Source organism: Euwallacea similis, chromosome 11 (assembly GCF_039881205.1).
Source record: "Euwallacea similis isolate ESF13 chromosome 11, ESF131.1, whole genome shotgun sequence".
Lineage (NCBI taxonomy): Eukaryota > Metazoa > Arthropoda > Insecta > Coleoptera > Curculionidae > Euwallacea > Euwallacea similis.
This window is the reverse complement of record NC_089619.1, coordinates 4,859,704-4,886,059: the sequence shown is the minus strand read 5'-3', so window position 1 is coordinate 4,886,059 and position 26,356 is coordinate 4,859,704. Positions and strand designations below refer to the sequence as shown.

Sequence of the window (26,356 nt, the reverse complement as noted above, 5' to 3'; positions counted from 1 at the left end):
TTTTTCCTGATTGAACCCAAGTGAACTCATCCAGTCAGTTTAAAATTCTTTTCGCTAATTAAACCGCTTTAAATTACATGAAATCAACGCATTATTTAAACATATACATATAAAGCTCTTTCAGGTTAATTTCACCATATTCTATGTTAGATACGCCACTGCTTACGATATGATATATTAGCTTTCAATACCTCATATATTCCGAGAAACTAACAGTTAACCAAGTTTCGTTAACTTGAACAACTAACCAAATCGAAGAAAAATTCTAAGGAAAATGAAAAAAGTTGGGGAAGTTGAATAATATTAAAACAACACAAAATAGAATAAATTTGGGTAAATCTGGATCACGTTAGGCTAAGTGGGCGAAGTTTTAAAAGCTGGAAAATTGTTTTTAATTCGAGGGGAATGTGACAAAAGTGGTTTGAGTTTGATGAAGTCGAAGCTGAATAAAATTGTTTTCTTTTTAACCTGGATAAAGCTACATCCAGTTGGAAATGCTTTGCATAACTGAACCGAACGTGCTTTCAAAGATATCGTAAACAGCGACTCACATTTTCCATTATTCTAAAATATTATTTACCTAAAAATTTCACTTACCGCTTGCCTTCAATCCTCGAATCAGAAATTGTATCCTTTCCTACTTAAACATCTTTGTACAAAATCCCTGTTTCAAATTCCTGTTTAAAGCTCGCCCCAGCAAGTTCCAATAATTAGTTTCTGATTAAGAATGTTGTTCTACTGCAAGAAAACCTATTTTCGACTTTTCTGTTTCAGATAGTTCCTGGAGAGCATTTTCCGAGACAATGTGAATAGCTTGACCCTCACAATGAGCAATTTCAGCAGCTATAATGACACGTTTATCGTGGGTTTGAACAATTTTTTAATGAACGACACAGTTCCGATCATTAACCAAATCCCCTCAGTTCGGAATATTTTACTATTCTTTGTGTATGTGGTTCTGTTCCTCATTGCAGCGATTGGGAACTTGACTGTGTTTATTTCGTTATTCCGATCCAGACACAGGAAATCCAGAATTTCTTTGATGATCCGGCATCTGGCCATTGCAGATTTGATTGTGACCTTTGTGATGATTCCCATTGAGGTGAGTAAATTGGACATAAAGCTTTCGTAATCCACGGAAAATTCGTCGATTTTTGTGGATTTTCCCCTAAAGCTTTTTTACAAACAAAAGCGATTTAAAGAGGGGTTAAAACAAATATGAAGCGTAAGTGATTTTGGAAATTAAATTCTGCGAAATTTACGATTTATTTGTTGTTAATATTTTGAATGGAGATTAATTGAGAATTATTACCATAACAAAGGAAAAATAGATAATACAATGTTTGCATTCGGATGTATGAAATTCAATATCCTTTCCAGTCAAAGTAAAATCGGAAGGGATCTTTCCATCCCTTCAATTAGCTGGTAACTATTCAGGGCCCTTCCAGAGACGGCATATATCCTTTTGAACCCTTATTATAATTTTATTAACTGCAAAATTGCATCATATTACATTATGTTTCTCCGGAAGGTCTGGAAATGTTCTTGTTGTTTAAGTTGGGATTCAATTCGGGTAGTTATATCCTCAAGTTGCTTTGTCTTCCTGAAACATATTGCGTAAAATTTTCAAGTGTCTAAGGGTTTGTTTACTAAAGAGTATTTTCCATAATACATTTGCAAATCTACTAATGTATTTATTGTGCATTAACTGCTTAAATAACTTAATTTTGCTTGCAAATTTTCCCAGATGAATCAAAGCAAAATTAGAGGCAATCAGAATTCATTTTATAAAGCAAAATGGAGCAATATTATTGCGATGAACGGCGGCGTTCATCAATGCGGAATTCTTCTATTTGATCTTAATACACACATATAGAACATAAAGATTCTATATACAAGGTGTTTCAGAATAGTATGTCATAAATTTAAAGGGTGATTCTATGAGTGATTTTGAGAAAAAAAGTTTATATGAACCTAGGTCTGTTTTCGCTTTCTGTCTGAAATAAAAGTTGTTAAAGTTTGCTATATTTTTTTGTTTCTTTTTAAAAAGTCCGGACCTGCATTAAATATTTTTATCAAACTTGGTGGGCGTAAGTTAGGTGTAGAAACACATCTCTTAAAAGAAAAACAAATTTTTCTTTAGTGACGCCTCCAAGGCCAAGCAAGGAAATGAACTTTTTTATAAACGGAAAATTTCAACCTCTTTCTTGCTATAAATCAAACAGTCTTTCTGCATGAATAAATTTGGGATCAAGTATTCTTTTAGGCATTGTGCTTGAATGATTAAGTTTTCAACTTGATTCGCACGAAAGGAACAATAGAAAAACACGAATAGTGCGAAAGTACACTTTTTCAGCTTCTACAACAAGAAAAAAAAACTGGAAAAGCATTGCCTCTAGAGCAAACTATCTACGCCAATGAACCTTGAGGAAACTAATCTCTGATATGTTGTGATTAAATAGCTAAATTTGTAACTTGATTGTTTAAGGAAAACTCGGGGGAAAAGAAATATTCACAAACTTGTATCTAGAAAAGTAGACCTTCTGCACCAATGAACTTTAGGGCAAATTTTCCTTCAGATATAATCAGCAGATTTCCTTTGCCTACGGTGACATAGTCGACAGAAAACTGACGAGATCCCAGAAGAGGAAAATTTCGGAAAACCCTTTTCATTCCTTCCTAGTAGATTTGAGTGACAAGATAAATATCCCAGCTTTACCTCCTTCAAACGTCTTTCCTAAAATCCATAAACGCGTTTAATGTTGCTTTCATTTATCTCATAAACGGTGAAACTCCCCTGATATTCAGTTTGAAACTCAGGGTGTGTGAGCTTGCCTCTTATACACACCTAAACTTGGGGTTTTATTTTCTTGACAACACCCCCGTCAGGAAATACGAAATAAAGCGTAGTGCTGCTGTTTACAATCGGACTCTCATGTTAAAACGTGCAGAGATTTAATAGAGGCCAATGGCAAAAAATTGCCGTCAGGGAGACTTTTGGTAAAGTTCTTATATTACGCTAGTGCCACTCACAAAGAACTCCAATTTTTCGACTACATGTGAAATAGATGGAGTAGCCACTTTGACATGGCTGATTTCGGAGTTGGCTTTATGAAATAAAGTGCAGCCCTTCAAAGAGCCGCAAATATGTACTGGTGTTATAACAGGACCGCTTGAAATATCCACCAAACAAATTGTTTAAAGCTGAAATTTTGCATAAATTTGTCGATTTTTTTCTCGGTGAAAAATACTTATAATGCCCATATGAGCTTAATCAACCGAGATAGGGATTTTGAATAAAAATTCCTCGCCATGAAAGAGCGAAAAGGATTTAGGTATGCCGTTAGGTTGAGCTTTTCATATCGCAGACTGATGAGCATAAAAAGTCGGTGGGAGTAAAATTTTATTTAAATTATCCCCTTCAACGTAAAATTAATCAGACAAGAGAGAAATTTCAAGGGATCTCTATTGTATTATTTAAGAGCCACATGCAAAAATTCCAATATAGGCCAATTTGATTTGCTCCATCTACAAGATTTTCTTGAAATTTCTTTTCTTTGATGTCAGAGAATTAATTACTTTCTTTCCTAAGACTTTTAAAGGAACTAATTAATTAATTTGCCTGTTTATTCATATTACGTAACGGATTGCTCTCCTCAAACTTCATTGGCGTAGGTGGTCTAGACAGGAAGTAATAATAAAAAAAAAGTTCCCTCGTTTTGGTGAAAATGATTTTTCCGGGCTATAAGTGCTTCTCATCTATATCACTGTCTGTAGATAAATCAAGCTGAAAATTAATTCGTTTACTTTCAAATAATGCTCTATCTCTCTCTCAACCAATTAATTATATTTCAGCGTCGATTATTGTCAACTAAATCACCCTCAAAAACTCCTCCATCGAGTAAAGTTCGTCATTTAAATCTAAATTTGACGTTAACAATTCAAACTCTATTTTAACTTATTCAATTTGAATCAGCGGAGGACTTTTGTGGTTATCGAGCCAACATTGTAACACTTCTTAAACAACAGAAATTCTCTAATTAATTCTATCTGCACTATAATTAATTTTCAAACATTAATTGATTGTTTTGTTAATCAGGTGATTTCTTGAAAGACTTATCTGTTCTTAATTAAGTGTTATTACAGTTCATGTATTTACCTGCCCTCATCAACTGATCGGGGTACATATCTGATTTATGGGACTAGAAGAGAGCTTCAAATTTGCATTAATTAATCAAGAATTAAGTGTTGTTTGCGTAGCAGATTATTAAATTTCAACATCGTTCTCCTATGCACAATAATAATAGAAATTTGCCCATTTCGAGTTCACATTTCTCCAGCAGTCTAGAACTCCTTAAGGAGTGTATGAAACGATGTGTAGAACGAGCTCTATAAAGTAATTAAAGTTTGAACATTCCGAAAGGAACGGATTATCTTCGATGTCGTTGCACTGGCGTCAAAGACAAACTTCCAAAATTATTTCTGGATATAATTTCTCATTTCGGCAGTTGAGGAAGTTTTTAGGGGAAACCAAAACTTTATTTAGGGAGATGAAATATGAGTGAAAAAGGGATGTAATAATGGATTTTGATGGAAATCTTCTAAGGATAATAAAAAGTGCCATTTCTGAGGATTTTCTGAAAATTCGAAACATGAGAACGCAGTTCTGCCAATTAAAGTTGATTAAAACCCGTTGGTTGTGTAAAAATGAAACGAAACTGCCTGACCTCTTTGACCTGAACTTTTGATATTACCTGAAATATCCATTATTACATTATCTCTTACAATCCTCTTGATTAAAATTTTAATATTGCAGTTCAAATAGAATTTTCTTTTCGCATTAAAAAATTCATATTTTGGTTTCTTTTTTAAGAGAGACAGGAAAGAATCCTGGAGCTCCCATCTCTTTGCTTGCAAATGGAAATTCAATTCGCCACAAATAAAAGCTTTGTGAAACACGATCAAGCTCTTTTATTTCTCTAAACTCAAGTGCCAATTAATGGCCTTCAGAGTGCTTAAAAAAGCTTTTAAAAATTCTTAAGCCACTCCAGACGAAAGTGAACTTGATATTTTTCAACTTGGTTTGCATTTCAATGCAACCGGATGCTCACGAACGGCTCTGAAATGAACATCCTTTTGAGGCCGACTTTTTCTTTCTGGTGAAAAATTTATTCATTATCTTCTATCGAAATGCCCACAGTTAAAATTAATTTCTCACTCATTCTTTTCTTACGCAGTGAAATATGCCCTTAAGGCTCTTTCCACCATAATCTCATTGACGTAGAAGTGGTATTTTCGGGTTTGCAATTTTTCAATCAAACAAGAAAATTAATGAAATTAGGGATTATGCATGATTCGCGCACCACTGGTTTTTTCAATCTCTGATTGTATAAATTAAAAAATAGTTCTTAAGGTTACTTTCATCTATTCCACCCGCCAGTTCCATTGGCATAGTAATGATACACACTTTCAAATTTTAATTTCTTCTTAACCAAATTATGATAAAGTTGGTTAAATTATAGATTAATGCATGGACGGTACGCCTATGGTTTTTCTGTCAAATGAATCAATTAATTTCCTAAATTGCAAAACACCCTTAACGCTACTTTCAAGGGTAACCTCGTTAACGTAATGAGAAAAAGTAATAATTTTTCGATTCTTGTGGAATCTGGTATTTACGCTGTCTGGCATCTTCAAATGTTCCTTAACTACGCCACTGTTTAGAAATTTATCAACCTACAAATTTTTGAATGTTTTGACCATATTTAGGAGATTTTTTGCAAAACAAACTATTGACGCAGGGGCCCAATTTGGTTAATTAAAATTTAGCATTTCATATTTTTTGATTGTTATTTTCTTAAATTTGCCCTTTCTAATTTTCAATTAGAATTCACTACACCATTGTTCCCCCAACAAACAAGTTATAATTATCAAAATTTTTGTAGGTTCAAAGTTCATGGCGTAATTTCTCCCTTTCGCTCTCTCACTCGCCCTCCGAATTTTCCTTTTTTTTAAATGTCTTTCCCTTTGTATCTTCTCTTTCTCTTTTTCTCCGGATTCAAATTCCTTTTTCTGAATTTCTGTCTCGCTCGCCCTTGACCTTCAATTTGCGACATTCAAAGCTGTACCATTATGCCCGAAATTCACACAAGAAAACGCCCTAACAAAGAGCTGATAAATTGGCGAAGCAACAAGAAAATAAGCATGAATTAATCAAACTTGGAAGCTTTTTGAACTCTAATTGGCGACTCATTTAATGTCGTTAAGGACGCCGATAATCGTTTCCAAATGCTTTACAAAGGAAAGTTAATTATCTGGAAAATTGAATGAGAAGCGAGATAAAATTTAATTTACGTAGTTTGGGGAGAAGTGAAATGTGCAGATACAGTGCGGAGAATTTATGCTTAACAGTTCTATTTAGAGAATATTTAAGAAATACACTTTAAGCCACTTTGTGAAAATTTCTATTCTCTGGCAACAGCTCAGAGTATTATCCAGGTTAAAAGATAGTTTAGACTCAATAATATGTGCAATTTCAAGTTCACATTATCCCGTGGAAACTTTTAAATTAACCTACACCCAAACGAAATTTTTCATACTGCTCTGGAAAAATTTCTATTGGATTTACGGAAACTTCTTCCTTGTTAAAGTTAACCGACCCTTCAAAGGGCCTAATCACAACGTTCTTTTTGCAGGTCGGCTGGAGATGGACAGGGCGTTTTATCGCCGGAAATGCGACCTGCAAGATTGTCCAGTTTATGAGAGCACTGGGCCCGTATCTCAGCAGCAACGTTTTGGTCTGTATCTCCCTGGATCGATATTTTGCAGTGATGTACCCTCTCAGAGTGAATGTAGCTAGGAAGAGGGGTCAAGTGATGCTTCTAGGGGCTTGGGGGGCCTCTTTAATGTATTCATTACCGCAGGTAACTTTTTACCGAAGTCTAGACTTGAAAAAAAGTCATGTTTTTAGCTGCCCACACATCTTTGAGCTGGGCCTGTGTAAGTTTCAAAGCCATTCACAACGGCCCTATTTTTAAATTCAGCGACAGGGGGTTTTCCAGGCGCGCGGGTTGAATCCGTGATTTCTAACAACTGATGTTTAAATTGCATCAAAGCTTCTGGATGTTATTCATATTCCAAACTGTAGAGTTCGTTACCGATTTTACATGAGGTGGAAATGAAATATACATCTACTGCACAGAATATTGCTCTCGCAAGGATTTCAATGAAATAAAGTGAATTTGTGATTATTTTCTTTAAACTTCGAATGGGACAAGTCATTGAAGTTGCTCGATTCTATTCCAGAAATTTATTTCCGGACACAGTGAAACGGTGTTCAATTTGTTCAGATTATCCCTAGTTAAGATTTCAATTGCAGAGATGTTTATTGCATTATCTCGGGAATCGACGGAGCAACTGCCTCCCATTAACTTTTCTGCACGTTAATTTTCAAACCTCCGCGTTCATGTTTTTCCTCCCCGGTTCATCTACATAATTACCATATAAATCGATGAAATAACAAATCTGCAAAAAAACACTTATTAAAATGCAATTTTGACCTTAAAACGTCGCACTTCTAATGAACCCTTATTGCATACCATTATTCTTGTAATTAATAAAGAAAAATCTGTCCACATCCTTGAAGGGCCCCTCAACATTCTACCTACGCGCCGCCGTTTCACTGCAACCATTGAACGAGATTTGCATTAGGTTCTGTGTAAACACCCTTCAGTCAATTCAATTTGCCCCTGCACTCAAAGAGATGCCCTTCAAAACAAGCGTTACCTTCGATTTTGCTTCTTGCGGACAATTTCCCTTAGAGAGAAATTAACCCGCTAGAAAAGTTACCATTGATAATTGTGGTGCGACAGCTTGCATTAAAACTGAAAGGTGCAGGGCTAATTTATGTGGGCCCTTGCAGGATATCTATATAAACATAACATTTATGCCCGTTAATCGTCCTGAATTTACTTATCTTTGAAGATTCGGTTCTCACAAATTGACTGGACAGTGTATTTGTCTAAGGGCCTTTACCTCAAATTCAAATTTGAGGTAGTCTGTAGATTTGTCCGACTCTTCCATAGGAAAAGGAGAAATTCCATTAATAGCTTTATGACCAAAACCTTACCATCTACATGAATATTTTCCAAGGGAGCATTTTTAGCTCGTGATTGTTTTTGAAGGGTTGAATAACTTGTCTGACATTTAATGGATATTGGAAGGGTTTGAAGAGGCAATATCCAGAAATAATATTTGACGGAAGTATCGCAATTTGCAGCCCTCCGAAGGTGTGGTTTTCTGATTTTTTTACTGATGTGAATGCCCTTTCTATGGTTTAGGGCCAACGTAGTGTTGCAGGTAAAATTTATAAGAAATAATATCAAATCCTGAGAGTTTTTATGTACTTTCCTGGCCCTGAGTTTCCTTTATGGATTCCCAAATTTGTAGCTTTTTATCTTCAAAGGCAGAGTTGTACCAGCCTGATTTCTCAAAATACACAATTAAAAAAAAATTGCGCCGTCCTGGAAACTAGTTACGTCACACTTTTTTACATAGTTTCGTGGCCTAGTCATTCTTTCATACAATAACAAATTGGGATCTTCATATCTCAAAAAGCAGGGTTGTACCAGCTGCATTTATAAGCGGGCGAAATCTCATAAAAGAATGATCATAAAAAATATTGTAGTCTTTCGTGGACAATAGTTATGTCGCATTTTTAAATATATTTTAACTGCTCTAGACTTCCTTTATAGGTTGTTAAATTCGTAGCTTCAAATCTGAAAAATCAAGGTCGTACCAAGACATTTTCGAAAAGGGCGCACAAAGAGAAACAATTGTAGCTGTTCCTGCGCTTGGGTTTCGTCCCTCATTTTAATGTATTTCCAAGACACTGTGCCTTGTTAATAACTTCCGGAATTTGAATATTTAAATTTTAAAAAGCAAGGTGGAATAAACTTGATTTCTGAGAGGGCAAGATTTACTACGCAAAGTTGATTATTGAAAAAAATTGTAGTCCTCCCTGGATACCAGTTACTTCATATTTTAAATGTATTTCACATGTCCTAAAAATTGTCCTGAAATTTGGAACTGCACATCTCTAAAACCAGGGTCGTACCAAAACTCTCTAACGTGACACATTTTTCACTAAAATTGATTTATTGCAAAAAAATTTAGAGGCCACTGGATTTGGTTGTTTCACTTTTTGGAAAGTTATTTTCGAATTTCCGCTTTCCAATAAGCTGCGAAATTTGCAGCTTCAATTTTCAATCAGTGCCGTATCAGGCCAAGTTCAAAAAGGTTTGCGCTTTATGTTTCAATTTGAACCCTTTTGACTGTTCAGCAGCAATAAACCGTCGCATTTAAAGTTGCAAGTTTATTAAATCGCCCGCATACTTCATAGAAATTCTATCTCTAATACAGCCCAAAATAGCTTTATCCAGTCCATTATAACGCAGATTCCTTATGAATATCTTTGTCTTACACGACGAGGCTGAAATCCAAGATTAATTCCTGCTAAACTTACCCTAAATAGGACGAAATTCTGATCGAATACTTATAGAAAAAAGGGCTTTATTATTAAGCTACTAAATCGACCCCGAACCTAAGTGTACACAAGGGATATAGCAGGGCTGGGAACCCCAAATGGCTTTTTAACTGTGATGTTGAGGTTAGTTCGGGCGCAATTATACTCAACTTGCTGTCTGCGAAATGTTTAAGAAAACGACTGGAAAGCTACGTAATAAGAATTTTTAAGAAATCTAATGCCGTTACTGTTGATTTCCCAGTGCTTCGTCTTTCATCTGGCACCCCATCCCAGCAACCCCGCCTACCAACAATGCGTATCTTTTGGATCGTTTCGCACCGATCTTATGGAGATGATGTACAATCTATCCAGTATATTGCTGTTGTATTTCATCCCCCTTTTCATCATTATCGTGGCATATAGCTTCATTCTGGCTGAGATATCCAGGACTTCCAAATCGCACAAAAACAGTAAGTATGAAAAAAAACGTTCAGGCTGGAAAGTTTTGCTTTCACAATGAGGAGGTGAGGCGTATAGCAAGTCCTGAAATTTAATGTGAAATAGGCTACTCTGAAAGCTCTGCAAAGGGGGACGCACAGGAGTTGCACGAGAGAACCTCAACCTATTTCTCCAAGAACTTTAACTTGCTACATCACTGGGTTTTTAAATGTTTATTTTCTGGTTCATTTTTCGAATTCAAAACAAAATTACACACAATCAAAGGTTTCCAGACAATTCCAGAGATTTAATTGTGGCAAGTTCCAGGCAAAGACATTAACCAATCGAACGGAAAACTGCGGCTTCGAAGATCGGACACGAAATCCATAGAAAGGGCCCGAAGCAGAACTCTGAGGATGACCGTCACTATTGTGGTCATTTTCATTTTCTGCTCAACTCCATATGCCATGATGACTTTGTGGTAAACTTTCCGAACACTTCGTTGAAAATTTTCAGAAGTTTCGCTAACACATTTATCAATTTTCAGGTATATGTTCGATCGTAAAACCGCAGAAGAGGTACTTCCAGAGTTCGTCCAAGATTTATGCTTTATGATGGTGGTTTCCAACAGCTGCATGAATCCGATCGTATATGGAAGTTTTGTGATGGATTTTAAGAAGTTTTCCTGCCAATGCACGGAATGTGGAGAAAAAACTTCCACGGACTCTTTAATCCCTCGTAAGTTAGCTTTTAATCGAAACTGAAAATTGACTGGAATGCGAAAAGCTTTGAAGCTTTAGAAATTGTATTACAGATGAATTAAAAATGGAAACTTTTTGCAAAGAAATTCTCTGAGTACTCTGAAAGTTTTAACTAGACAAGTTTCATTTGAGGTGAAAGTTTCGACAAGAGATGTAACGGTAAATATCGTAATAAAAGTGCCAGAAAGTTGCTATTTGGTATTGGTTTAAGTAGAATTTCTAAGAATAATATTAATAGTAATTCTGTTCAAACGCCATGAATTCAATTGGTTTTCATTCAATATTTTTTCAATTATATTACTCGTACTTGAAGGGAAACATGTGCGCTTGTGAGTTTTGATTCGTTCTAATTCCCATGTTTTCTTAACATTAAAATAACCTCACTTTTCTAACTTATTGTTGCTCCAGAATTTCGATATCCCACAAATAAGAGCAAACTGAAATCTAAAATTTTCTAAAAATGCAGTGGCCCAACGCAAGAACCTTGGTTGATCGGATTTTTTTAATTGAATTTTTACTCAAGTATTCATTACGAAACTTGCACGCTTCTGACTTCTTAAAAATTATGACCGTGAAATTAACAAGAAAAATTCTTAAAATCGAGAACACTCTTAAGGCTTTTATTTTACAGAAATGGAGCAACGTAATTCAAGTATTTTTCAGATTTTTAATTTTTCAAACTAGAGAGAATCAAATTTGAGAACTCAAGACGCCTCTAACTTTTTATTCAATGAAGTTCTTAATTCTCTCTCAAACACATTTCGGTCATGTTGTTGGTATAGTAATTGATCAAGAAAGTATTTCTTAAGATCTATTCTGCTTCCTCGTGCTTACAGCGAAGTACTCCACTACAATGTATTCTTGCAAGTGATTTTCCATTCGCAGACCGAAATCGAGGTAATGGGGTGTGTTTGATAAGGGCTCAGCGGTTAACTGAAGAGCTGTCGAAATTCCTGCCTTAGAGACGCACCGCACATTTTGTTGGCATAGGTTGTTAAACTTGATTTCCGAGCTCTAAGTTTGATCCGGTTAAGTTTAACGAGATGTGCATACAAAAAAAATGTGGATAAGGTGAAAAGGAAAGGGCAATACCTATTAAATACAATTTTTGGTGGGATAAAAAAGAGACATACATTTTGAAGAAAAGGGCTGTTTTAATACAATTTCCAGTAAACTCTGGAGTCATCAGGCGCTCACCAAACATGCAAATATAGCAGCAATCCAATGGTACCGCCAGACACTCTTCAAAGAAGCAACATTCCATTGAGTACCAAGACAGAACGGCAACCTACCGTTTAAGGGTAAGGCCTACAAACAATCATTAAGTTTAGGGGTATTTCTCCTTGATTTTAGTTCGAGAAGTGCCACAGCGAGACTGCAGAATCTTCAAGTAGTTCACATCCAGAGACTTACTTTTTCAGCGAACCATTAATCCACAGATCGAGCAATTGTTCGGAATTAGAAGGAAGATATTCGAAGAAAGGCAGAGATTTTATCAAAATTAAGACTGGGGTTGTTTGTGCTTATTACTCTAAAAGTGAAAAAAATCGCATTGTACATAATTTGTGAATATTTAATATAATATTGTGTATGTTTTGATCAAATTGTTTTAGTCTGAGTGTTTTCTTTATATAAAGGTGTCTTGAAAGCGAAGGTTAAAGTGAAGTTCTAATTTTTAAAATATTGCCCTTCAAAAAATATAATTTTAACCCATAAGATTATTCACATTTCAGTGATATACATCGATTTTCAAATTACAACCAATTTCCCAAATTTTAATGCAGGTACTTAAAATTGTTTAATTATTTGGACCCATTTTATTTATTTTTCTTATTAGTTGGATTTTAATACATTAATTAATAACTCAATTTTCAGCATTTTATACTTCAACAAATTGTCAAGAAAATAATTTGTTCAGTATTTTCTAGAAACCTTTTCTAGTTTACAGGTGACAGAACGGAAAATGTTTAACTCATCACTGCATTTTCAATCAAAAACTTATTTTCCAACATTAAAATACTCACGCCATGTTCTAAAGTATTTAGTAAAGCAATTTATCACAACTCTTCTAGCCTAAATAGACAATTTTTAAAACAACCAGATTATCAAGAAGTTGTTCCATTTACTAATCATTTTCCGATTTACAGAACTTTAATACTTGTTAAACAGCATAAATTTGTCAGATCCGGCATAAAACACCACAGCTCTTTTGAGCAGTAATCTACCTATTAACTGTTACAACACAGTAAAATCCCTGTAAAACCTCTTTTCCTTGTTGAATCCGAAACGGCGTTTGTGGTTTAAGAATTGACTGAATAAAAATAAAGTTGCTTCATGGAGAGTGAATCGATTGTGTTGCTATTGCGTTTTAAAGTATTATCTGAAGCTCGTAATGGACCAGACGAGTTTGATGCATAATAAATGTTTGCTATTGATTTTTTCTTTAAAGTGCAAATTTTGTACCTTTGAGAATATCTGTTGGGAATGGTACAAGGAAATACTTGCTGTATATGATTACGTTATTCACCAAGGTATTTGGATGTAATCTGTTTCATAGAGATGGAAGTCTATATTTTCAGAAGACATTTTTAGTAAGAAATGGACCAATTTTGCAGCTCTACCCTAATTGGATTTACCGCACTTTTCACAAGACTGCAACGTGACAGGATAAAATTTTGGTTAAAAATGTTAAAGTTTGACCTAATAATGAAAATGCTATGAAGTTTTTCATCTTGCTTTATAACTAACACAAATTTAGCAAAAAATTATTTAAATTAAACTTGTAAATATTGTTTAAATTCGCATTTTATTATAGTCAGATTGGCGACATCACATCTTAATTTACGACGTTACCGTTAAGACTTTATGATTTATTGCCGTCTTTTAGAGTGATTATATTTTTTCAGCGATTTGATGAAAGTAGTGATAATGATTATAATAATTTTAATGATTCAGATAATTGAACATTTTAAAACTTTCTGTATACCTATAATGCGTTCTTGTTCTAAAAATTTCACTCTTAATTCCCAATTTCCGTGCTCATTATTGCTTTTCTCACAATGTGAGCATTTTGTCGTCATTGAAGGCTGCGATGTGCATCGAGAATTTTATTGTTAATAGTATATAAACTAAACAATTTATAAAACAATTTAGAGACTTGGAATATTTAAAATTCCCAATTTTACATGCTATTACAAGAGAACACTAGGCCCTAATGCCCCTAGTGGCCCATTAAGACATTCCACGCAGCATTGGTGCTTATGCGAAAATTCCTACCGAATTAACATCAAGTGATGCAACATAATGCCCACTGCACACTAGCACCATGATCATGACTATACTGCTCACTTGTTCGAAGGTCGGTGGCGTACTTGCAATAATGGTTTATTCGACCATTGTGTGTGCCATCTATGGTAAGTAGGATGGACCAGAATTCTAATTGGGAAAATTTAATTACGTTGGTACGTAATAATATACAGAGTGATTTATTTTGAAAACTCTGAATTATGGGCCAGGGAGCTTGAATAGGCTCTAAAAAAACATCTAACCACATTCGTCTCTATCTCTAGTAGTCCTTTTTTGTTATCAAATATAGGAAAAATCTTCCTATAGAACTTGCCTTAAAGGCGTTATGTTATTGAAGATTTTGAAATTTCCTCATATAATCAGGAAACTTTTCCAAACCAGACAACGTCGCAATTCTCAGGTTAGCAGCTCTCACCCTCGAGTTAATATGAGGATTGTGCAGCTCAGCTATTTGAGTGGAGCAAGCTGCAGCTGGGTCTCCGCTTGCATCCAGCTCTCCAAGCCAGAACTCATTTCCAGGAAGAGAATTTCCATCCCAGGCATAGGACACTACTAGAAGTTTTTCTGGAAAGATTCTAGTTATTTAACTAAATGAATAGGAAGATGTTATACCTTTGTCCGCTTTCAACAATTTTTCATGAGGATTTTTATCTATGATATGAATTTTTATGCCTCCATTCACGTGACCCTCAATGGGCATTAAATCTTGATGCTTGTATATCCCACAAGATGTTTCTGAAATGTAGCTGAAGCGTACATCGCTAATGTTGGCCAGAGTGTTGCTCAAAAACCTAAAATAAATTTATATTATGAAGAATTTCAATGTTGTAAATTTTATTTACCGGAGTCTGCGACAAAAGCACCTCATAAACAATTTAGTTTGGTGGCTTGATGCCCTCCAAACTCCCAACCCAAACCCCACAACATGAACAAAAACCAGTTTTTGGGCTTCAAGACCTCTTTCATTAGCCTCCAGCAGCAATGTGTCTATGGACAAACTCAATCTCTTGAGGTAAATTTCATTATTAAAGTATTTCTCGTCTCTCAATCTAGTGTATTTTTTGGTATTTGAAAATTCGTGTTTCATTTCCTCATATGTAAGACTTGAGCCCCCGTAGAAGTTTATAAATAGTCCTGGCAAAGTTGGAACCAAATTCTTTCCATACCCCTTACCATGTACATTCTGCTCTTTAGATATTATTATCTCCTGATACTCCATAACGTCTGGTTTGCAGAATCTAGCACCTAGAGACCGTACTTGTTTTTTAACAAAATTTTTACCCCCTCGAAAATAAATTTACCTATCAAACCGATTATTACTCCAGATTCCATCACTTCTTCCCTGTTTCGATCAAATCTACCCATGTTGTTCCTGTTTCCATCATTAATAAAATACGTATAAGAAGACACTGAGAGCAAAGCTGATAGTTTTATTTCATCATAAGAAAGGCAGTTTTCTAAAGTCCTAGGAGCAGCTTCTTTGTCAGTCCCTAAAAGAGTTGCAATGTGCCTTTAGGACCTCAGTTAACCTGATTCCGACGAAGTTTCCGGTCTCGTCCACGTGAATGGCCGTTTTACGTTAATTTACACTTAAAAAATCAATTTCTTTTTTATTTGAATATAATAACGCTACAGTTCTTTAAAATTTGCCTAAAACTTGAAATCGATTGATTTAGAAGAGTCAAAACATATATAATTATATGTAATATATGTTAATGTTGTAATTTGATCTAGTACTTTGCCTGAAATACCTAATTTAAGCTAAAAATTTCCCGCATCAGATTATCAAGAAAATAATTTTACTAGTGATTTCTGAAAATTTGTATTTTTAATGTTTTAAGAATAACATAAAACATTTTTTAATTGATTCTTAAGTATGACTTTACACGGTAGTTAACTTTTTAATTTATCATTTTGTCTGAAAAGTTAAATTGCTATTGAAAATTTCCTGCACCAGATTGTCAAGAAAATTATTTTACCATTATTGTTTTTTAATATTTTAAATTGATATAGAGCCATGTAGTCAATAATATAATTTTGTCAGGAAAATCAACTCAATTCTCTGTTAGAAGAACTACCCAGCTCACCAATGATTTCCCAATTTCCGGCGTTCAAAACCCCATCCATTAACATGAACTTATCAACCTTCCCATAAAACACCACAGCCCTCTTCAAGAGTAATCTGTTGATTAACTGGAAAACAGTAAAGTTCTTATAAAACTTCTTTTCCACCCTGGATCCAAAACGTCTCTTGAATTTCAAAAATTGGTAGAACAATGGTAGGGCTGCTTCATGGAGAATTGGATAAGCAGAATTAATATTGCGTTCCAAGACCCTGTCTGAAATTCCTGAAAAAAATCTATTATTGAATTAACTGATTCTTTTTTCTTTTTTACCATTAAGGCGCAATTTTTCCGCTTTAACAGAGTCCACAGGGAATGATATTGGAAAGGATTTGCTATTTTTGATAAGGTCATCCACATACACCTTGTCGGAATCTAAATCTTCTAGTTCATTGAGACAGAAATTTATGTTTTGAGATGAAATGTTTGATGAGGTATTAGGCCATTGTTCCATGACTATTATTAATCTGTAATCGTAATAATATTACACGAATTCACAGTTAAATATTGATCAACTAACAGTTTTGAGAATAAAACTTATATAATGAGGTATTGAAGGTACACTCGGGTTATCTGATAAAAATTATCGACTCTTCCAGGTAAAACCAACAGAAAAACTGTTTTTATTAATGATTCATTTATTATTACATGTATTTTATTTCTACTTTTTATTGTAAAAACACTGGAACAACAAAATATTCAAAATTAATATTCGAAATTTTTCAAAGTCTTAAAGTCAGTTCTGGCAAATTTGTTCATAATGACTTTAATTTAACCAATCTTATGGCTTTATCACTTTAAAGATCTTTATACATTTCTGCGAGTTTGGGACACCATGTATACTGCTAGAGAAGGTAGAAGGATTTCTCAATAAATGGTAAATTTGGCGGGGAAATTGAGCCGTTCAAAATATCGATTTTGTTATTTGAAGCACCATCTAAGTTTAGCAGCATGAACTTAGATTCTTGATAGCAATTGAAGCAGGAATCTCTATTCACGTATTATGAAACTCGTTTATTTCACAATAGATAGCAAAATGTATTGTACATTAATTCGTAATAAAAATTAACAATGTTTTAAAGTTCTTGATACCTTCAAACTTATGTACATGCCAAATTACTGAAGTTGCGTCTAAGTTAACGAGGGCATAAAGTTCTCATTTATTCTTTTACTACCACTTAAAGTTGGCTCTAAAGGGTAGAACTTTTCGATAGCTCACACTGTATATGTTCTCGAATGCTTGACTGGCTGTTACCCATACTAGACAATACCTTAATTCCTTGCTACCGGAGGCTAAAAATGCCTTCCGTTTGTGTAGGAAACAGGCAGAGGAGATCGGCGAAAGATACAAGCAAGGCAAAAGGGGTTTATCCTTTTTGAGATTTACATCGGAGCCGCCGGTGAAAACAATAGGTATCTTAAACAATAGCCGCACGATATGGTGCACCAGGCTGTGGTACCGCGGGTACTCACCGACCAACGCTAATTAATTATGGAATTTATGGAAGCTGCATGGTAGCCGCTGAATATGGGCAGATAAAACTTCTGGGGTAAACTCGCTAAATCTAAATATCAATTTTCAATAACACCGCAAATGATTATTTCGTCTTGGATTTCAGGGACTGATGACAGAACAATTCAAGGGGTATTTCGGCGGCAATATATCTGCGGTTTCCGATTGCCTGTCATGCCGCCTCCCTTTGAAATAGCCACCGACAATTCTGTTATTGCCTTTCGGAGGTGGTTAACGCACTATAGAAAGAAAGAATGAGTGTGTTTACACCACAATTTTATGCACCAAAACCCACGGAAAAACTGCTAAATTGAGCTTCTTGGGTTGAAGTGATCCCGAGAGGGAAAGTTAACATCTTCAGTGGATTTGCTTGGGTTTTATATCAACGATTGTTTTGAGTTTTGAATCTCCTCGTTCATTATTATGAAAGATTATCCCGAACAAATTTAGCCACCAAACATACAAGAAAGGTATTTCTGCCCGGAGGGGTGCATCAGCTCACGCACACAGCCCTATTTTCCGTGATACAACTCGCCCTGCATCTAGATTCTTACGATTCCCTGAATAATTCACATACACCTTTACCTTTTGCTTTTCTACGTGAATTGAAGTTCCCTGCTTAAAGCGGTTAATTATATCTAAGGTTAAATAGATATCAGTGACGTAGCATTTAGTATGGATTTTCAAACATTTTGATGCAGTAAATCTGACCATTTTCGGTCGATAAGCTTGACCTATCCAGTAACGTTACTATTTTCAAATTAGAGCGACCTAAATGTTTCCTGTTGAAAAAGGGTAATTATATCTAACGTTTAGTAGAAATTCAGTGGCGTGCGGTTAGCAGATGCAACGCTAAAAACTTTCAAACATTTTAATCCAATAATTGTTTTCAGTTTATCCGTTGTTCCGAGTGACCCACCCAATGCGCCACAGTACCACAACGCATCGGGTAGGTCAAATCCATGGTTAAAAAATGGCTTTCAAGTCATAGCGAAGTTGATTATTTTTTGTTAAAAGTGAGTAATTGTACATAATTTTCAATGGAAAATCAGTGGCGTGGGGCAAACAGGGCCGCCACTAGAAATTTTCAAACATTTTGATGAAAGAATTTTTTAACCGTTTGTTGTTCAGCGTGGCTCGCTCAGCACTCCACTATTTCCAAATCAGAGGAAACTGGATTTTTCCCGTTAAAAGAGAATGATCAGACCTAAGTTCCAATACAATATCAATGGCGTGAAATAAACAGTAATATTTTTCGGTTTTTGCCATAGGGATGGAGGCCACTCGAGTATGCCAAAATGATGCTGAGTGGAATTTTAAACAAGATAAAGGGTCCAGGCTTCAATCCAGCAGCGAAGGACCTCATACTCCTCATTGCGAGGTGTATATACATATATAATAATAATTGAGGTGTCGAGGTTAAATCAATACCGGAAAGATTGACTGAGATTGAAAGATTCAGAGAACAACAAGTTAAAACCAGCTCCTCTCATGCTCAACATCTCCCCGCACCTTCTCAGAGCAAAACAACAGGGGCGATTCGCAAAACACCCTCACCGAAAGATAACACTCAGGATTACCAACATAATAATCCAATTAAAAGACATGCCCTTATCTTCCTGCACCACCAGCTTGGACCGATACAAAAATAGCGGGGGTGCGTCGTCTAATGGGGTGCATTTAGATAAAGTTGCGCAATCCTTATCTTATATCAATTTGCAATACATTTACTTCGAGCCTCGGGATGTCTGCAGGAGGGGGTGTGAGTGGCTTTGTTGGGGTGGTTTGTTCATTTAAAGATATTCGATAGGGTTGTGAGGGGGTGAAACCTCATATTCAGACTATCGCTTTCCGTGGATAGTTCGTGCTCTTTGCCATTTTCAATCTGAGGAGTCTACGAATACATTTCCGATCGGTGTGTTTTTCTGACCTTAAGCCGATTTTCAATTTTCATAAAAAGGCGTTACGTTCAAGTTTATTTTTAACCGCTTAAACAATATTCCTCTCGCACTGAAATCCAATTTGACAAATTCTCAATAAACGATATTAGGTTGCCTTCACTCGCTCCCTTCGGAGACATATTGATTTTATTTGCAAACATATAGGGAAACCGTAGGTATAAGCCATCTGCAAGAAATTTTCCTTATAAAAAGCACAAATGTCTGGTAATAACTCACATCCCCTTATCTTTGCTGTGTAGGCAAATCGGCACAAAAAGTTCTGATAGGTACACTGGGAGAACGTTTCGGAATTCTGCTTTAGATGACGTATCATTTCCCTCAGTGTATCATGGTGAAAGAAGGCAAATAAGCGAAATTTGGGTGGAAAAGATATTCAACAAGATCCTAAAAGATTAGGCGGCAAAGGGAGACGAATCCTTTGCGTGCACCGAAAGGGTGTCATTCAGGATATTGGAAATTTCCCCGTTTCCATTTGATTCATTGTCGAAGTACCTTCGATGGAATCGGGGAAGAAAAGCGAGCGCTTTGTCAGAAAATAAAATTTCCGCTTTCTTGCCCAGTTAGGTAGGATGGAACTTTCAAAGGGGCGTTCATATGATGAAAAAAGAAAACCTGGGTGCTCCAATTTAGGCTCTGGCGACTTGGAAATGCAGTTTGAAGTTGCTTGATTTCAGAGATATTACGCTCAAAAACGCGACCGGGTATCTCAGATTTAATAAGAGATACTCGACGGAATTTGTTTAGGAATCTTTGTCATCTCAAAGGGCTTTAAAAGCTGCATCTTGCGTGATATAGTCTCAAGCAGCTTTTGCCCTCTCGGAAATTTGTAATTTAAGTTGTGAAAACTCAGAGCCGGACCAAGATGGTTTGTGTCAAAAGGGAATTTCTCTAATTTTTAAAACTCTAATTTTCGAAGTTTATCAATCGCAAACTATACTCGTTAGGCCAATACTTAGCGCGACATATTAGCTTTAAGAATCTTTTACGTTTTCATAAATTTGCAACCTAATTCCTTGAAAACCGGAGGCGTAACGACCTGATTAATGATATGCAGAACAAATAGCCAAGAACGGCATGTATTCAATATACACATAGATGATACATTTCCCAATTGCAGTTACCTCTCCAGAAATAACTTCCCCGGGGCACCACAAAACGTTAACGTGAAATACGGTCTCGTATCGGACGGGGACTCATTTTCCGATTACCGGCCTGATATTTCTCAAATCTATGGGTTTATTTGCTCATTCGCTGACTCCCTTCACACAATGAAGCTGTCTGAGTATGATGAGTTCGCGTCAAATTTTAGAGGCCTCCCAATATTTCCCCATTCCTCATACGTCTGGATGAACTACAGATATCAAACTTTTCACATTTTGGTCTAGAAACTTATGCCATTGTTGCTCACATTCCAATTTCGAATCAAAAAAGGAAACTTTTTATTCCTGCAAATGCTACACTAACATTTATTTCGGTCGTTATCACTCTTCCTGAAAAAATGGTCGCTACTTTTTTTCGCCTGAGGGTCATCAAAGTTTTCACGTTCCACACATTGTGTTCCCAACTTCCCCGTATAAATCACGGTCTACGTCTCAAAACTTTTCTGGATCCCTTTTTCCAGTTTCGTCAGATTATGCCTGTACAAACGGCCTTTTTGTACTTTTTTTCATCCCCATTTATTGCATGTATAAAGGACGAAATGTTATAAAGGCCATTTAGTGTTCTATGAAGCTGTTAAGCCTGAATTTTAATTCGTTAATTGGCCATTAAGGGACGCTCCGCGAGTGAAATAAAATCCCCAGGATTTAGATACATTGAAAATTCGGTCGCTTTTTTCCATTATCTTATATCTGTGGCCCAAATAATAATAAATTTTCAGCAATCCTTAAACGTCTTTAAGCTCACAGGATTGTTTTTTAATTTACCACAACGTTCGAGTGGGAGTTTGCTATGAAAGTCGTTGCTTATGTTTTTCCTCTATACGCCGCTGTTTCTCGAGGCATGTTATTCAAATTTTGTGGTTTCGTACCTTCAGGTTAAGTCTTTTTAAAGGAAAAGGCTCTTCTCATTTCGAGTTTTGAGCCCCAATATCTGGATCTCTCAAAAAGAAAAAGAAAAAGGAAAAGAAAAATCGTCAAAAAGCCATTTTATCAACGCTTTTGAGGCTTCAAGATGTCACTACATACTTCCTAAGATTTAAATCAACCTTCTGGGGTTTTAAGCAGTTTCGGTCACGTTCAACAACCACATCATTCACGTTCAACAACCATATTATTCACGTTCAACAACCACATCAACTGCTTCTTTCTGAATAAATTCTGCTGGAAAAAAAAGTCCTCAGGAATTTGAGAGTTCTTTGATCAGGTTTTTACCTCATTATGGTTCTTCAGTTTAGATCTGGAGAACCTTCTTAAATTGTTTCCATCCATCATCTACATTGGCGGAAGGTGTTTCCTAGTATTTAAATTTCACAGAAGAGAAGCTGGCGGGTTCAGGCATTTCCGCTTTTTCACTAGGCGCCGTCTGTTGCGAGATTCGACCCTTCTTGATGCATTTCTTCTCGCTTTTCCCAATATGATTAAAGGATGTGTTTCTGTTGCGACGTTGTAAAAATTAGGTTAATTTGATGAGAAGAGAGGAAAATCAGAACCAACCGCATTAACATGACTGACTCCGATACACCGTTATCTATTTATATGAAAATTAAGTCGAGACTTTGTTGGCACTTAATATATGCACCCTTTCCCCCGTTAATTATTCAAAATGGCGGCGATTTCCAAGTGAGCCGCGCTTTTCCGAGCACTCGTGACAACCAGCGATTTAATTTCGGTCTGATGCCTCATTGCCCTAAATAATTGGGCGCCTTGTTCAAGATACCCCATTATTGCCTAGAATAAATCATTTTGTTTTGTTCTGTTATCACTATGGCGATAGATTTATACAGGGAGTAACATATCATTACGGAGATGTTTCAGGGAGCGATAGTACTCTACAAAATAATTTTAAAAATGCTAATAGACTAGTGGTCAAAACGCGCCATTTTCGATATACGGGGAGGCAAAGTTTCACGTTTTTCTCATATTTTGCTTTTTTCTCGCGCATGATTGAGTAAAATTTTTGAAATTTTACATATCTACTTTCTTTAAGAAAAATAAATCTAAACGGAAACGAAATTGTAAAAATGATTGAAACTGTTCTCCTTCACCTACGAAGATGCAGGACTCCATTCTTTGCCTCCTAGACCAATGGACTCTCTCAAATATTCCAGGAGCATTGCGGATGAATATTTCATGAATTCACTATTTTATTTCGCAATTCCTTTTCAGTTTCAATTGGAGTTTGATATACCAACGATTTCAGGTGTCCCACAAAATAGTCCAAAGTATTAAGGTCGGGGGATCTAGGGGGCATGACTGAGATCCCCCTCGACCTATCCAACGGATGTGTTAAAACGTTGATTTAGAAAATTAAAGTAAAATTATTAAAAATGGTTGAAACCCAGTAGTGAGGACACCCTAGAGTTATATACTGCAATATGTAAACTTTCTTGATTACGAGGAACATCTTCGAAAGACATTCGGATCTGATATTGTTGTGTTGGGAAGTAGTGTGGAGATTCCCGAAGTATCTACCTACTAAAAATCTCGGAAATGGATACCCCCCTCCCCCCTTTCTTCCTCACCTTATCTATTAATTTGCACTGTCCTTGAGGGATACATCATCAGCGTCGAAGAAATGTTTCCTTTTTTGCTGCTGATCTTCTATTGTTTTGTGTTTTGATTTTTTATGGCCTCTGACTTTGTCTACATTTTTTTTGCCCGAGGGCCGGGAGGGGGGTCGCCTTCATCTGACGGATGCGCAGAAGGTCACAGCTCAAGGCTCCTTCATCTGCGGCTGGTTACTCATCCAGTTGCTAACCAGACCTGACGTCGCTTTACTTTGGTGATCGGATGAGAACTGGCAGACCAACGTAGTACCCAAACAATTCAGGGAAATGTAAACTGGTCTTTCTTAATTTGCATCGATAGATATTTTGCAAATTCTACGAAAATATTGTCAGAGACCGAAAAGCTAAAGAATTGGAGAAGGAATTTAAATTTGGTATCAGAATTCGTACAGGGTGTTCCAAGAAAGATGCAAAGCATAAAATTGTAGACGACCAAAAAAACATAACTTCCTGTATATGGCTACCAACGATATTGGCATTTTGTTCTAAAGAGTCTTAAAGGAAGTAGGTGTACTAAATTTAAAAAATTAAACTCAAGGCATACGTGAGAAAAACACAAAAAATGAAAAATCCTGCCACCCTGTATATCGAAAATAGTGCGTTGTAACTGTGGGCCCATTAGCATTTTTTTATTATTTAGCAGAGCACTATCGCTTCCTGAAATATCCCTATGATGATATGTTACACCCCGTAAGTCTTTGCAAGAGAATTTATCAAAGAGGATATTTCTCTATAATCTGAATGAAACGACATAGATTTTACAGGCATGCCCCAATTCCTCTTACAATTCTTGGGATATTTAGCGGTGTGTGTTTTGTGAAAGATTTATGGAGGTGGTCAGAGAATTGTCGGAACAAAACAGGCACATTTGCGGAGAACTGCGTCCGGAATACAAAATTCTTTAATTTATAAGACTCGCAGGATTACAGGCGCTCCTATTTTTCTTTGAAAATCGATGCAGGAAGATCGGCAATTTTTCAGTTAAAGAAGGAAATCTCCCATAAAGCAGCCTTAAAAAAATCCTTCTTGCTAATTACCGAATTTCCCATTGATTTTGCGAGGTCTAACAAGGGAAGGCGTTAACCAGGAGAAGGCTCCATCATTGAAAAGCTGCAAGATTGCGCCACCGAAAGAATAAAACTCGTATTTATCAAGTGATTATTACTCGTACAAGCCCTGATCAAATCACGCTTACAATAACCATGTTAAGCAAATTACCATGACATTATCAAACGCTTGTTAACGACATTTGGACTGTATTATTGGGAACGTGACCGAACTTGAGCAAATGTTTAGTCAGACTGGTCAGACTTAATTGATCAATTTGTCATTGCATGATGTCCATAATTGGGTCAGTAAGGGGGTAAAATTTTCCCACCGAGGACAAATAAATCTCTGGCCTGAATTATGGACCGTCTGCAGCAATAAATCGTTCCATTTCCTATCAGTTTTATAAATCCGTTCCTTTGGCAAATGTTCAGGTATCTATGCCAACTGAAAAATTGCTCCCCTGCAGCGTTAATGCCCTTATCAACATTGGAAGCGACTCGAAACTGACTGCCTGAAAATCGGGCTTATTTATGATGTAATATTTGTTTCCTTATCTGCATTACACCTACCGAAATTAATTCAAGGAGTACCTCGACAACCGAAGGAACCATCAAACATAAACAGTAATATGTATGATTACATGAATAATCGAACAATAAAAATAATTTCAAAACGTTGTGAATATTTAATCGGCCCCATGAGTAATAAATTCATAGTTATTGCCATGAATTAATGGCCTCATTGTATAAGAGCGTTTCCTAATTTATGGGCGAAATGTTAATTTAATTGTTGCGATGAAATATGACAATTTATTTAATTCTTTAACATGAAACGACCATTAATCGTCGAAACAATTTAATTTTCTTTCTGCCTCGGAATGTATTGTTTTTGGGATTTGTAATTCAAGTAACGGAGTGGGAAATTAAACAGGAAGATGGGTTTCGGGGATTTATTTGTTTGCCTTGGCTGAGAGAGCATACTGATTTTCTATTAAATTCGATTTGAGCCAAAATTTTCCTATTGCGCTGCGACCTTTACATAAATTATTATTCCCGAAATCACCTACCTATCAATAGACAATCCTGGATGCAGTTAGTTAACCGCGCACGCAGCTGAAATCTCGTAGAAACGTTCATCATCAAATTTTAAAGAATAACTTGAAAATTTGAACTTTTGAAAAGGACTTAACAAATATGAGTCCAACACATTGGTGTGTCTTAATTATTTTTGTGGTGACAATCTCCCAAAGAATACTATTCGAAAAAATTGTCTTCTTTTGCGTTTTAGTACTTGAAACGTCCGTGTTCACATCTTTGAAATTTTACCAGATATTTAAAAATTTCGTGCTTTGAAAGAGGGCCTAACAGATATTGAGAAACGTCCAGTACCTTTGCGTGTCTTGGCGATTTTAACGCCGGCAATTTTCAGGAAAATAACACTAAAAAATAATTTCCCCTCAGATTTGACTACTTCACGTGTCCCCTACGCACGCCCCTCAAATTAAAAAAAATAATCTTGTAAATTTGATGCTTTGAAAGAGGACGTTAAGCAGGTATTAAAAGATCGTCACATTAGGGCATGCATGGCGCTGAAGTTTTAAAAATTAAACTGAAGAAAAAGACATATCAGGTATTAAAATACATTGAATACATTGACGTACCTTAGACCACTTTAGCGCTGGCAATCTTTCAAAAAATTGCTTTTTCTTCAGCTTTAGTACTTTGGAAGCCCCCAAACACGTATCTGAAATTCTACAAATAAAGTTCAAATTTTGGAGCATTGAAAAAGGATTTCTAAGGTATTAAGAGACGCTTAACGCATTGGCGTACCTTGATGATTTTTCCACATGAATCTCCAAAAATATTGTAGCGAAAAAATCGTTTTCTTTACAATTCTATTTCTTTGAAGCTCTCTTCCGCGCGCTTTAAAAATCTTTGGAGGAATACAAATTATG

General features: G+C 35.9%; 2 protein-coding genes across 5 annotated transcripts in view; one reads left to right on the top strand and one right to left on the bottom strand.

The window, feature by feature from the left end:
* Nucleotides 1-12,372, top strand: part of LOC136412005 (adipokinetic hormone/corazonin-related peptide receptor variant I-like) — a 38,687-nt gene extending 26,315 nt beyond the window's left edge. For 2 of the 4 annotated variants that reach the window (XR_010752376.1, XR_010752374.1), the window contains exons 2-8: nt 775-1,102; nt 6,696-6,923; nt 9,786-9,993; nt 10,289-10,442; nt 10,509-10,699; nt 11,893-12,023; nt 12,076-12,372. Coding sequence is in view for 1 of the 4 variants with exons in the window: in XM_066394845.1 (XP_066250942.1) it covers nt 827-1,102; nt 6,696-6,923; nt 9,786-9,993; nt 10,289-10,442; nt 10,509-10,699; nt 11,893-11,936 (1,101 nt within the window). In the remaining 3 variants the exon portion in view is untranslated. The other 2 variants (XR_010752375.1, XM_066394845.1) reach the window with 2 other exon arrangements.
* Nucleotides 12,373-13,988: 1,616 nt separating this feature from the next.
* Nucleotides 13,989-16,620, bottom strand: LOC136412004 (uncharacterized). Its single transcript, XM_066394844.1, has 6 exons — nt 16,425-16,620; nt 16,116-16,376; nt 15,330-15,518; nt 14,871-15,273; nt 14,641-14,819; nt 13,989-14,592 (listed from the first exon to the last, which is right to left on the bottom strand). The coding sequence occupies exons 1-6, from the start codon at nt 16,603-16,605 to the stop codon at nt 14,357-14,359; spliced, it is 1,449 nt and encodes a 482-aa protein (XP_066250941.1). The 5' UTR covers nt 16,606-16,620; the 3' UTR covers nt 13,989-14,356.
* Nucleotides 16,621-26,356: the final 9,736 nt, after the last annotated feature.

Coding starts and splice junctions, on each gene's coding strand:
- LOC136412004 (XM_066394844.1), bottom strand. CDS start 16,605: ATGGAACAATGGCCTAATACCTCATCAAACATTTCATCTCAAAACATA. Junction 16,377..16,424: donor GGAAAAATTGCGCCTTAATG/GTAAAAAAGAAA, acceptor GATTTTTTTCAG/GAATTTCAGACAGGGTCTTG. Junction 15,274..15,329: donor AGTAATAATCGGTTTGATAG/GTAAATTTATTT, acceptor TACGGTCTCTAG/GTGCTAGATTCTGCAAACCA.